This window comes from Mugil cephalus, chromosome 21 (assembly GCF_022458985.1).
Source record: "Mugil cephalus isolate CIBA_MC_2020 chromosome 21, CIBA_Mcephalus_1.1, whole genome shotgun sequence".
Taxonomy (NCBI): domain Eukaryota; kingdom Metazoa; phylum Chordata; class Actinopteri; order Mugiliformes; family Mugilidae; genus Mugil; species Mugil cephalus.
In genome coordinates, this window is record NC_061790.1 from 10524045 (window position 1) to 10538032 (window position 13988).

Genomic DNA, 13988 nt, shown 5'->3' on the forward strand with positions numbered 1-13988 from the left:
CATAAATTCTACAATTAATATCTGAAGTTGCACTGAAGTTAAGGACCTTTACTTGTGGATAGTGGACAGTGCAACATCTCTAATAGGTTTTGCTGGGACTGATAGCCAGAGCATCAGCTCGGCTGACCCTTTAAGTAAATGGTGGTTAATACTTAAGCCAGCCCTGTTTTTTGTTTTGTGTGCTGGGAGTGTCCCCCTGTGGGCAGAACAGTGAACATCCTCATGTCAGAGGTGTTGTTGACATCTACTATATCCAGAAAGTCATGTGTTCTGTTACTGAACTACACAGGTAACGGGTTAGCAAGTTTAAAAAGGTGAAATTGTGTTCATGGGAAATGTTTTCAGGAGCATTTTCTATCTATTTAGTCATGTTTACTTTCACAGGACCCAGTAGTACTCATCCATACTACGGCCTGCATCATTGTGCACAGTGATTATGCATCGTTTTTGTAATCCCTTGGTGGTAATTATGTGAAGCAGTGTGTTAATCACACTTAGCGCAAACACCAGAGGACCTGTGTTATTTTGAAGTTTACCTGACAACAGCTGAGGTAGCGAGGCTGTCCTCCACTTTAAAGGCAGACAAATAAATAGTCCTCATCCTCATCTTTACGACAAGGTTGATAATTTCACATTTACTCAACAGATCCGCCTCTGGACCTGGTTACGGAGGATGAATGGAGAGGCTGGTGGTGGGGACGGACGCGCTGTCGTGCGAGCGTCGTTATTAACAACATTTTACAGGTCTGACTGGCAGACGACACGCAGGAGCGCCGAGGCGAGACCAGGACGCGGACCGTCCGTCACCGGTAAGAGCTCGCCGTGGCACAGCGTGCAGTGTTTGGTTTCTCTGCGCGGATCGCGCGTCGTCCGTTCATCTTTATTTATTTCAGACACAATCTGGCGGCCCGGGGAGATGATGCGGGGCACATCGCGTCTTGACACAGCCGCACGCGTTTTTACTGCGCTTTAACAGTCGCGTTTAGTCCCTGGGGGCGACGTTACGGCCGCGCACTGGCGCCGATGTTACCCTCTCGGATCCTCCTGTTGTCAGCTTAATTATCCGGGGAAATCTAATTAAATAAGCGAAACTGGCGATTTAATGATGCACAGGAGGCCTGGATGTGATGTCTGCTTGGTGTCAGTGCGTCAGTAAAAATCCATCTGGGTCTTATTTAAGGGGAACCTGCTTCGGCGAGACTCAATTACCCGTAGTGAGCAGTATTTTAACTGTGTTTGCACTATACATTTGGTTGTACTGAACGATTTACACGGTGCATTGATCCTGTTACAGTAGGTCTCTAGATAGATAGATAGATAGATAGATAGATAGATAGATAGATAGATAGATAGATAGATATATCAGCAGTATTAATAGTGAACCAAAACAAGTGGCTTAAAGGAGCATTTCACCCTAAAATCAAATGTATATGTTTAATCATCTGGGCTGCTGTAGGCTACTGTTTATCCATCTACATTGGTTTGGTGTTAGTTTTCCATCTTTGAAGAATTGTTCCATCTCTGGAATATAATGGAGCTCGACTGCACTATACAGTGAAAATGAGATTTTATGGTAAACTGTCCCTTTAAGAATAATAACATAAATAAAAAAGGATGCATTTTCACTTCTCTGATCTCTCTCGCTCTCTTCATTTAAGGTGGCCAGATGATGTTTTGATGATCGACCGGCTCCTTCGTAAAATGGCCTCCTTTACCCACTTGACCGTCAGGAGACGCTGCCCTTAAATGATATCGGATGAACATAAACATATCAGAGTAAACACTGACTACTTCCATAATCTGAAGGACAGAAGGATAGTCACTATGAGGGCCCTCAGTTCCTCCTTCAGCTGTGCGCTGTGCTGTAAGTATTACATGTTGGTTTTGATGCCATATAAGAGAATCCTCAATGAGCTCAGTGTTTTGTACCTAAGAAGTTTGAGTGGGGTCTTCTTGGCTGCAGTCAGAAGCAAAAACAAACATGTATGTGTCTTGATTGCGTTTCCAAGAATAACTGGAAGTGAAGGTGTCCTGAGGCAGCGCTATGGGCTGCGGGGGGAGCAGGACTGATGCTCTGGAGCCTCGCTACCTGGAGAGCTGGACCAAAGAGACGGAGTCGACGTGGCTGACGAGCACCGACACCGACATCCCCCTGTCGTCCATCCAGAGCATCCCCTCTGAGAACTCTGAGGCCGGCTTCGCTTCTGAGAAAACAATCAGCCCTGGTAAGAAGAATGAAAGAATGGATCGCCGTGATATCGATCGGCCTCTCATTCCAGTCTATTACCGAGCACAGAACTGATTTAAATGAGCTGTTTCTAGTTCACTGGCCCTGTTCTAACAGCATTTGATTGAATTAACGCCATGCTGGGAGCATTCAGGCTTACAGCTATACTGAATAATATGAATGAACCAACCTTTCCACACTTAACATAAAAGTGGGGTGTGACATGCATGAGCATTATCTATTTGATTTTCCCTGTAGGATAACATATTCATAGTTTTTGCACAGGTGATATTGAAAAAGCACACATCACATGCAGTATCTAAGTGTTGAGTATTACATAACAGTGTCTGAGCTTTGGAAATCTTCCAGTACTTCCAATGTACAGCACACGCCTGGAACATATGAATCTACAAGACAGATTCTCTGCTGTTCGTTAATGTGCCTTTTGCACTGAAGTGTGGATGCGTTTTCTTTGAAGCCGGAGGGACATGAATCGGTGAAGGCGCATAATAGGCTGCATCAAAAGCCACTGTGCCCAAACAGGACTTGGCTCTCATGGCAACGGATGCATCTTTTGCGTGAATGTAGGCAGAGGAGCCTTGATGTAAAAAATGAATTGAGTTTCACTGTGAGGAGGGGAGCCAAATAATCAGCGCCTCGTAGCTTCAAAGCTTATATAACACACGTGTCTCCGGGAGATATTGATTAAAAATGTTTGTGTTCGTTTTTCTCCCACCGGTGATGTGTGGCGTTACTTTAAGCTGACATCGCCGTAGAGGTAGAGAAAATGATGTGCCCACATCTGTAAATCAACACTCAACCCACACTTGATCTGAGCACTGAACTAACGCTGTGGAGTGTTTTCCATAACTGATTGCACTTCACCGCTCCGCCTAATTATTTCAGGAGCAGCACTGAATCACCTATAAGCTGTTTGTCACCTGCGGCGGATGCTGTTTGATTTACAAACATTTATTACGTTTATTGTTTTGAAACTAAAAATAACCCAATGCATTTCACCCTGAATGGGTTCATTAGAATGTTTTTGTGCAGCCTGACTCTGTTTGCAGCTGCTTCACCTTCGAATACATTTGCTAAAAAGCATCCGAGCCTGAGCACCGATGGCTTGTCAAACAAAAGTACTACATTATTGTCAATTATCAAGCATTTATAATAAATATAGACTGGAAGTACATATTTGGCCATAAATTCAGAGAGAGCAGAGCTTCTTACATAACTTTGTTTTGTTTGATATGTTGGTTTGAACGAGTGGCTTAGCTGCTCCAGAGGACGGAGCTGATGCTTCGCTTTGTCACAGTTCCAGATTTCTTTGAGGATGGCCTCCCTCCTCCCGCGCAGGCGTACCTGAAGGTCTGCTCGGCCGTGTCTGAAGCCAGCCTGAACGACGTGAAGCCCAGCAGCCCGCCTGCGATACTGGCCTCTCCGCCGCAGGACGCAGCGCCGCCTTCATCCGGCACCACGGTGCAGCGCCGGAGTGTTCTACACACCGAGGAGATTGTAAGCCTCTCCTGAATGTGCTACTTAAAAGCTCTGAGCGACATCTTTAAAGATTATATGTTCATGTGAATGTCATTTTAGAGTTCAACTTGAAATCTGTGTTTCAACTTCAGATATCGGTTACTTATATCACTGTTTAGCATTGCTAAAAATGTCAGTATGTAGCAGCTCTCTCTTGAACGTATAGGGCAGAGAATAAGGTCGTCTCCATTGATCACTGTCTTTATTCCTACGTTCTGCTTAAGTGTTACCTTTAGAGCTGAAACAATGAATCAGACGATCTTTTAAGTTCTTGTTTAAGACAAATGCTTCCAGCTTCTCAGATTGGAGAATCTTGAACATCTTGTGACAGTTCAATGTTCTGCTGAGAAACATTTGGACCTGGAATTCATGTGTGGATGTTACTTAGACCTGTAGCACCCACCTGGACCAGACCTGATACCCCCACCCCATAGACACACACACAAAAACAGTTTAGAAACAACTAAAAAACAAACAAACAAACAAAAAAACAGCACAAGGTGTTGACCTGACCTCCAAATTCACTAGATCCCAAACTGATCAAATATCTGTGATGATCCACAAAGGCCCCCACTAACAACATCCTGTTACCAGACACCAGGACGCCCTCAGAACGTCCATGTCCATTCTCTGATGAGTCACAACTGTTTTGGAGGCGCAAGGGAGACCTACACATTACTAGGAAAATGGTCATAATGTTGTGCCTGATCAGTGCATGTACACTTTTCCAAAACCATTTCATATAAAAAAAAAAAACAATCATCTCCCACATTCATGCCAGTGTTTTATTGGTTCATTCTTCTCCGTCAACAGACAAAATGGCAGGACAATCGGATGTCGACCAAGCAGGTGACCATCACAGTGACGCAGAGCATCCACCAGGTGGACAAAAACGGGAAGGTGAAGAAGTCCCTCACCACCTACGAGGTCATGAAACCTGTGGAGGCTCTCAAACAGGTGGCCACACAAAACACTTGAGTTCAGGGAAAAACTGGACATCAAAAAAACAAAACAATGAGTGACTGAATGAAGGAGCGAATAAACAAACTGTGGAAAGATCTTGAAGGTCTGCCGGCTGTTGAAAGCACAAGAACGCGAGTAAGACCGAAAACAGGGATCACGTATTTAACACTGTATGGTTTATGTTTTACTGTACTTTGACATGTGGGACACACAAAACAGCAGTTTGGTCCAAACACACAACAGAAAATACGAAACATGACATTTCACAGCCAATGCATTTAAAATAATCGGGTGATACATAAGTGTGTAAAGCTATTATTCCAGTATTCTTTCACGTTGCTAAATTAATATTTCATTCAATTTTGTTATTATCTGGCTTTGAAACACAACACAGGGTTGTTGCTGCTCTACAATTTGTGTGGCTCAAGAAACTGTTTGCACTATTTACAGTGAGGCCTGGAGAGGAGATCGTGGTGGTAAAAAACTGTCTCTGCTGCGTCGTGTTGCTTTGTACAATCCAGTGTTAACTTTTTTTATCTGGCTATTGTGTGTTTTTAACTACAATAAATTAAAAAAAAAAATCACTTAATGTGAGGAAAGTCAGCATCAATACCACAAACTCTTTGGCACTTTAAACAATAACAGAGTCCAGGGTCAGCTCGGCGCTGACAGCGTGTGGATCTGTTTCTGATGGTCATAATGAATCTGTCCTGATCTGAATGACGGCTCTTCCTTCTCCATCCACTCCTCCACGCTGAAATCTGGGAAGAAGAAGCCGATTTCTCTTTGGGCCGACTCAGGAGAATCTGCAGGAAAGAATGGCAGATAGCTGAAAGTTGAAATCACAATATTTAAAAATGCGCTAAAATACGATCTCTTCAACGTGGCTGAAACCTGCTGTTGCTGCTAGTACAACACTTTAAGGGTTCAAGTGATTTTTTCGTAATCAGAGAACTCTTGACAACTTGCTTTTTTTTTTTTCCAACCATATGATTATAGTGTTGGAGCAGCGGTGTGCCATTACTGAACCTGTTGAAACTGCAGTGTTGATTTGACAGCCGGTAACGAGGGGGTGTTTCCTGCATATGAAGTGCTGTGTCATTACTGCTCAGGATTCTCCCTCCCTACCTACCTGAGCCGTGGGTCGTGTTCCTCGTGTCTGTGAGTCCAAACTGGCCCCTGATGGAGGCAGGGGAGGTGTGCCTGGCTCTGAACACTTTGGTCGGACCCATCTGTTCTCTCCAGTGACGTATGGCATCCTCCCGGGCTAAAATGTAGGCCCGCATCGGACCGCTGTGGGACGACACGAGCACACGTCTGAACAGTGGCTGCTTGGGCCTAAACCTTTGAATCTGTCTGTTTACCACGGTCTGAAAAAAGTTTTTGGGTCTGTATTCTTTCTAATTCTGTGTCTTTGTAGTCTTGTACTTCACTTTCTTGACTTGTGTAAGTTGACACATAACATGTGTAAGTCATGCCACAATTCAAATGGGATCAAAAAATGAAACAAGGTCCCAGGATGTTGAGAGAGTATGAATCATGATACTGAATCCTTGGTTAAGGACAGTTTTACACTGACGGTATAAATTTCCAGTATATATATATGTTTTTTTTCTACTCCACTCTTTAATTCCCAGTAACACCAGGACACTGGCATGAGTAAGCATCCGTGTCCGCTTTAAATGATGTTAGATTCAAGCGTATACGTTGCAGCGGGTGGAGGCGGGGGTGGACGAAGCGAGCTGAGCCATAAATACTGTCAGCTTTAGATAAATAATGGCAACTGGAGCAGCGCTGAGCTCCGCAGGCTTACATGCAGAAGACGCTGCCGGTGTTCCCACTAACAATAGCAGCATCCAGAGGACGGTTGCCGTGGCAACCACCGATTCACCGCTGCTGACAATGTAATTACTCACACCTTTTTCTGATCTGGCGGGAGCCCCCTGCACGAAGAGCGGGCTAGCATGTGGGCAGCATGGATGTGATGATTATTACGTGAACTTAGAGGAAGTGATTTATTGCTCGGCAAAGAGAGGGGAGCTTTTCTGTGTCAGCCCAGTGGATTGTGCAGCGTGTTTTTATCTCATCAAACAGAACAGCATTCATCAAAACACACAAGCATCAACACTTAATCACACAAAACTGGGGTGTTAGCAGAGAAGCTCACCTCGACATGAATTCAACAAGTCTTTGATAGAAGAATCGCCCTGAGAGTAGGAAAAAAATTATACTTTTTAAACTTGCTGAAGCTTCACTGTGACTAAAATGAGGATAAGGTTTTCTCCTCCTGCTGTGTGGCGCCACACAGAAAAAGTGTGATTCACTCATTTTAACCTTCATACACACACAGCCCGAGGTGTGTCCACCAACACAGGCTGTTGACTCATTTGTTCAGGCCGATGGAGACTCTACAGTAGGTACTTCTGTAATGTTTGAACATTGTTGTGTGTCCTCACCTGAATGTTCAGCGTAAAACCTCTCAGAGTCCTGTCGTTTCCACACCAGATCTTTACATTTAACAATCACAAAGTCGTGGTCCAGAATTCTCTGGTGAAGAGCCTACGGGAAAAAAAAAAAAAGCATTTTTCCAGTTCATGCCACACATTTGCAATCAGTATACGACAGGTTACATCTAAATATCTCTCGACTAAATCTTTACAGGGTGTTAGTGTTCAGATTTCTTTCAAAAAAGGGGCAGCATTTCTTCATGACTATATCTTTTTAGGTTGTGCGAGATCAATGATGCCAGCATAATATCCTGAAACTTGGTTCACAATATGGGAACTGAAATGTGAGCTTTCCCAAGTGGAATATTATGAATAATAGAAAGGCCGGGGGATATATCGATTTCATTCTGGTTTTTGAACAATGGCAAAAATGAATCGTTACCTAGCTGTGGAACTTTATTTTACTTTTTTAAACAAATAATGCACACTGACAACCTTTTGTTAATAAAACAAAGGGGCTCACGTGTTTTGGCTTGATTTCATGTAGACAGAAAAATCTATAAATAATGAGAATCCACCACTCTCAATTGCATTTCTTATTGTGGACATACTGTGGACTCTGACGCCTCTGAGAATCTGTGCTCCTCAATAACAAGTGATATAAGAGGTAGTCATTGATCAGTTTAAATAATTAATGTAGACATACACGAAGGACCTCAACATATCCTGTTTATGGTAATAATTTACTCATTATTCACTATTATGTTAAGTCAAAATACAATTTAATGCATTCATTCATATCTTAAATTAAAGAAAACGAATAATGACAAAATAATACAAAGAAATAATAGTACTATATGTGTGTGTGAATGTGTGTTTCAGCATCACTTGTAGAAGGGGAATCAGATTTTATTTTCCCTGCATTTTAATATCTGATGGACTTAGGATGGATTTACAGGAGGACTATGGGGGTCCACCGGGGCCCGTCATCAGGTTTTGTTTAGAGTCTTACTTAAATGGTACAAAAACATCTTGACGACATGTTTCACACACACACACACAGCTTTAGAGTAAATAACATTAGTCTAAATGCTTTGTAACAGCTGACCTCTAACATCAGAGGATGAGCTACAGCATCTGGTTTGATGACCGCCAGGGTGAGCTGCAGCACTTTGGAGAGGCGACGAGCTGTCAGTAACATCTTCTAAACAACAGACAGAAAATAAATCAGTCAGTTCTAGAAACTTGTGGGCTAACGTTAGCCTGAACATCCCTGTGAAATGAATGGACGAAAAAAACACATAAAGCAGCAACGTGACATCTATCTACCGCAACATTTTTATCGTGGACATATTTTCTCAGAAATATTTTTTTTAATATATTCCCTGAACGTCAGCACCGACTTATTTATTGTTACTGACCTCTGTTGTGGATGGTTTCCTAAAAGAAATTCGTCAGTTTAATGAAGACAGTTCAGCTGCGGCCGCCGCCATGTTGTAAAGATATTAACGCGCTACTCTGTCAATTTATTTGTCTCCTCTTACTCTCCTCGTCTAAAATATGACCCGAATATAATCTGTATTGTGTTTATATAATTTTGATAATTTAAAGTCGTGGTAGCTCCTTGCGCTGCTCAGTCCGTCTGTAAAAACGGTCCCCCTGGAAACGGACTCGAATAATTTGTTCCGTCAATAATAAATAGATATAAAAACAATATTTTAATGTTATAGTATTTTTCGTAACATTTTGGAGGTCTTCAAAATTCGCATCTTTTATAATATTGATAGTTACTAATTCGGTGACTAGGATAAATAAGAAGGGAGAAATATTGCAACCCCTATTAATTGGAAATCTTTGTGATGTATTATAATTAACTATGACTGAGCTATTAATGTCCTTGTAGAATATGTTGACCAAGTCAACGAATTAACTTCCGAAACCAAAAGCCCTGTATCAGAAATTTGTGTTCTACCATATCAAAAACCTTATAAAAATCAAGAAATAAAATAAAAGCCTCTGAATCAACATTAATAAGGTGATAAGATGCCAATTATTGTTCAATAGGGGATTAAGGAAATGACACCCGCTTCATTGTTGTGGTCATCTCTCCATCACTGATACATTCTCTGTACATATTCATTAAAGGTTCTTGAATTAATTCCCAAAAGTAGACATAAAATTCAACAGATTACCCATCAACACCAGGAGACTTGCCTCTCTTTGAAACAGTGCCATCGATATTAAGGACAGTTAATGATTTTCTTTTAGCATTCCTTTTTTCCAGAGCAAAGAAATTATGAGTTCTTTTCTCCTTCCAGCCATTTTTCCCTAGATCTAATAAATGCTCCTTTCACCTTGTCTGTATAAATCTTATCTATCTGAAAGTTCTCCTTTGACAACAATTGAGCGAGTTTGTCTATATTTTAACTGCTTGGATCTCTTGATAGCCACCTGACTAATTATTATACTTAAAATATTCTCACCTTTTCTATTACATGTTCAGCATCATGAAAAATATCTATGATTAATGGTTTAATTGAGTCATTGAAAGAGTTGTCATTCGAAAGAGTGTTGTTGAGTTTCCAATAACCTTTCATGCCTGATGACTCTTGGGTGCTTCCCAATTTCAAAACAATTTGTTAATGGTCAGACAGTGGTGCATAAACATGTTTGACCTCTTTAACATACTGGAGAGTAGATTTTACTTTTTACACCAAGTAAAATCTTTGATGCCAGGGATGAAGAAACGCCAAGCATTAGTCAAGGAGAGATCTGAGCAAAGTGAAGGGATGAGGTCACTACCTAGAGAAAAGCGACTCACTCTTGGGGGTTCCTCCATTTCATTGGGACATTCACTAAATTCACCACATAGAATTATAAAAGGGTTCTTATATTTGTCATTCAGCAACTTTAGTTTGGAAATAATGACATTAAAGAGACATTTGTTAGTTGAGTCTGTGAGTTAAACCTAAACACGTTACAACGTGTTTTGTTGCCTGTTTTATTTTGTTAAGTTCTGGATTTCCTGTCTGTGTTTCCTTGCGTGTCCCTTGATTGTTAGTTGGTTTCTCCTGGTGTGATTGCCCTCATGAGTTTCACCTGTGTTTTGTCATCCCTGAGCCCTCTCGTGTATTTATAGCCCTGCCTTCGCTTTGTTCCTTGTCATTAATGTTACTCATGTTGTCTCCACGCCATGGTCCTTGTCTCCATGATTTTGCTCCATGCCGTGCCTATGATTCTTTTGATTTTTATATTTTGTATTTCCCGCCTCAACGCAGCGCTTTGTGTTTGTATTCATCAAAAACCTTCTTTTCCCTGGATTCCCTGCCTCATCCTTATTTTCCTGCACCTGGGTCCTCACCTCAACACTCACCCTTCCTGACAGAGCTGAGTCAACCTCACATCTTTACAATATAAAAACATTGCCTTCCTCTTCCTCTAAAATTTAAAGACATAACATTAAGACATTTACAGACGGACAGATTAATGTACTGAGATGTGCTGACAAAAGCTACAAAAGAAGGTGGTGATTAACAGCCTTAAAAATGGCAAGAAGTATAACAGGAAAGACAATTGGCCGCAGATTTGAAAACAAAAAATCAAAAGAGAAGACAAAAAGTGCAAAAGTAAAATAGGCTGGCTATGAAAACTTGAGTCACTGTGTCAGCTTTCTATCAAGGAAACTTAGGTACTGTTATTGGATTACTGAGAAGAAGAACACTGATCTAAAGAATTAAAAAAATATGTGCTTGAAAAAAGCTCTAGAAATTCTGTGTGGACGTCGCCTTTTTCAGCCATTTGTCTACTGAAAATGTCAGATACTCCACTCAGTGTTTAACCCGGACTCAGGAAGAAGTTGGTCACAATGTGAGCAAACACTAGCCGATCATACAGTTTAAAGGATTACTCAAGATCTTTAATACGTATATTGCAACGTGTAATTGCTCAAGTATTAACTAGTTTTGCAAATGTGAATATTTGCAAAATTTGTCTTTCATTCTATTATAAACAGAATATCTTTGAGTTGTGGGACGCTGCTGACAGAACAAGCAGTATGAAAAAGTCACCTCACTGCAGTGGGAAACTGTGAAAAGCTGTGAGGGATTTGTTTTTAATAGTTTTAGTTACGGCTGGTGAGTATACAGTTAGCTAAAGAAAAAATTGCAAACACTGGAACAGACAGTTTCCTTACGGTGTAATGTCCTCTCCCAGGAAACAGCGGTTGCGCAGCTGCCCAGCCCACAGCTGGACTCCAGTAACAGCAAAAACCAGGATGACGAATGCGTAGATGACAAGAACGTTTGAAATCATGGGCAGTGTCCAGAAGCAGTGATAACAAGTCTTGCATCTCTACACAGAAGAAAATAAAAGGACATTGATATCCACGATGGCTAGACATTCTTTCACCATCTATTGCTTTTGTTAGAATGAAGCGTACAACTTTGTCAGTTATTAAACCAAACATTATTTGGAGACCTAGTCCAACAGTTTCATTTCGAATGAACATATGTATGTCGATTTCATGTTTTGCATTAAAATGAGTCACTGTGCTGTAGTGACTGGATAACTAGAATGAAATCCAGGGCTCTGGTTGATGTTCAAATGTCAACTTACTTGGAAATCTGGTCATCGCTCGAACCGGCTTGAATGCCTGACATGTTTTTGCATCAATCCCGAAGATATTCAGTAAATAATACAAGACTCTGAGGGAACATTTGCAGAAACAGAAAGAAGTATTTTAGAAAAACTTTCAGTTAGCCAATTTCTAACCTAAAAATCTTGTTGGCTTTGTACAGAACTTTATTCTTCAACTGAGAACTGGTTTGCGTTATTCTAACAGCAGTTACTTGTCTTGAGACAAACAAAAAATGTCATTAAACACTGTGGGATACTAACTCAACAGAGATGGTCAGACACATCCATCTTGTTCCACTTGCTGCTGAGTTAACTTCTATTGTGACCAAATCCCCCAAAGGCCACCATCTTGATCAGGTTTTCCACCAGGAAATAAGCAAAGGCCAAATAATCCAGTATCTGGCCACACACAGTTAAAATGCTTTCAGTAACCTTCAGTAACAACCACAACACTAAAGCTACATTAGCAACATGGTGAGTTGCTAACGTAAGAGCATCGTTGACATACGAATGAACTGAATCTTCATTTAGTACATCCTGAAGCCAAGAATCAACTTTTGAACAAAATTACACAAATTAGATTAGACAAGGCTGCCAGAAACAATTATTTATATCATTGCACTGGCACACAAAAACACAATATGATACTTTATATTCAATTCAATGTCATCATGGATTTGTAATGTATCTTGGCATAGCCTTCATCTTCCTCAATCTTTTGGCCCAGCTGATCTATTTTCAGAAGAGAAAACTATAAAGGTTTCTAGTGATCCGGTCCAACCGAAGCAGGTGGGGTGCAGGGCTCATACTAACCTCGAGCTTGGAGTTTGTCTCCCCGAGGGGATTATACATGCTCTGATTCACACAGCTGATGACAGCTGCAATCAGAGACATGTAATAGAACCACGTGGATGAAGAGGTTAAGATCAAAACACATTAAAGTTATCAATAGCAGAGGACATAGGCTTACGCACTAGACACGGCTAATGGGACAGAGAGCCAGGGAACAAAGCTGAAATGGTCCTGTTTGAATCATTTAACGATATTGAAAATTACGAAGACGGCCAAGAGCTGTTGAGTGTAGGCCACAGGTGTCAAACTGACGGCTTACGTGCCAAAAGCAGGCCACCAGTGGGTATAATCAGGCCCACAGCATGTAAATGAAAATTGAAGTTTATTAAATGCACATGTTCTCTTAATCTACTTCTTTACACTAATGCAAATGGAAAAAATCTGCAGTTGATGTTACTTGTCTGTCCCCCATCAGATCAAACTGGACTGAATAAATTACACATTCTCTAATCTGACAACTTTTTTTTCCCCGGTAACGAGTAATCTAACGCGTTACTATTTCCAGGGTTAAAGTTACGTATCCAAGTTACTATGCGTTACTATTTTTCCAATTGTTTTTTGCTTTCTTCTTGGACTGGGGGAGTGACGTCATGTATGCAACAAGTCACGTTTTCAGCATGAAATACCATGTAATACCCAACAATAATGGAGGGAGGAGACAGTCAATGAGAGACATGCTCTAAATACCACTGGAGTAGCGGTTAGAGGCTCAGCTTGGAGGCCAAAGAGGTTTGCCTGCCCAAAGAAAAACAAAACAACTTAAAAGTCTCTTGGTCAAGACTTTGGAGCAAACCCAGTAAGTTGGGCAGAGTTGAACAAGGCATACTGTTTGCTACATTTTTGATAAAAACATGTATTTTATTATTGTTATTATTATTATTATTATTTATTCATTTTTTGTGGTGGTGGCGGTTCCAGCCGTGGAACATAACTAATAAAATAACTTGTAATATAACGTATCGGTAAAGTAACTAAGTACCATTTTAAAGAGGTAATCAGTAATCAAATTATGTGTCGTGCAGTATTGGCGATAATTTATAGGCCATCATTCTGTACAGAAAGTCTCAAAAACAGGCTTGTAAGTTACAAAAAAGGCACTTACCACAGAAAATGTTTGATGGGTCCAGTTGCTGTAAGTTTACTTTCATGAAAAGTACTTTCATTGGTAAAGTACAGTGAAAGTCAAATTTAATTTGTCATTTTGATAAGGTGACTAGATTTTTGAAATGAAATCCGGGGGCATTTATAGCCCGGTTATCAAGATGAAATGAAGAAACACGGGACAATTGTGGTTTCATTTATTTTGACAGATTTATTCATACTTG

At 40.8% G+C, this 13988-nt stretch overlaps 2 protein-coding genes across 4 annotated transcripts; one reads left to right on the plus strand and one right to left on the minus strand.

The window, feature by feature from the left end:
• Positions 1 to 570: 570 nt before the first annotated feature.
• Positions 571 to 4746, plus strand: baalcb (BAALC binder of MAP3K1 and KLF4 b). 2 transcript variants are annotated; one of them, XM_047573239.1, is made up of 5 exons: positions 571 to 809; positions 1659 to 1864; positions 2010 to 2225; positions 3546 to 3745; positions 4580 to 4746. In XM_047573239.1, the coding sequence occupies exons 3-5, from the start codon at positions 2045 to 2047 to the stop codon at positions 4742 to 4744; spliced, it is 546 nt and encodes a 181-aa protein (XP_047429195.1). In that variant the 5' UTR covers positions 571 to 809; positions 1659 to 1864; positions 2010 to 2044; the 3' UTR covers positions 4745 to 4746. The 2 variants fall into 2 exon arrangements, with proteins under 2 accessions (XP_047429195.1, XP_047429196.1); XM_047573240.1 differs by lacking the exon at positions 571 to 809 and adding an exon at positions 1415 to 1573.
• Positions 4668 to 8831, minus strand: nme6 (NME/NM23 nucleoside diphosphate kinase 6). 2 transcript variants are annotated; one of them, XM_047573238.1, is made up of 6 exons: positions 8598 to 8831; positions 8285 to 8377; positions 7186 to 7288; positions 6897 to 6936; positions 5862 to 6022; positions 4668 to 5535 (listed from the first exon to the last, which is right to left on the minus strand). In XM_047573238.1, exons 2-6 carry the CDS (start codon positions 8375 to 8377, stop codon positions 5384 to 5386), a joined length of 549 nt encoding a protein of 182 aa, XP_047429194.1. In that variant the 5' UTR covers positions 8598 to 8831; the 3' UTR covers positions 4668 to 5383. The 2 variants fall into 2 exon arrangements, with proteins under 2 accessions (XP_047429194.1, XP_047429193.1); XM_047573237.1 differs by having other exon boundaries at positions 8285 to 8380.
• Between the last annotated feature and the right edge of the window lie 5157 nt (positions 8832 to 13988).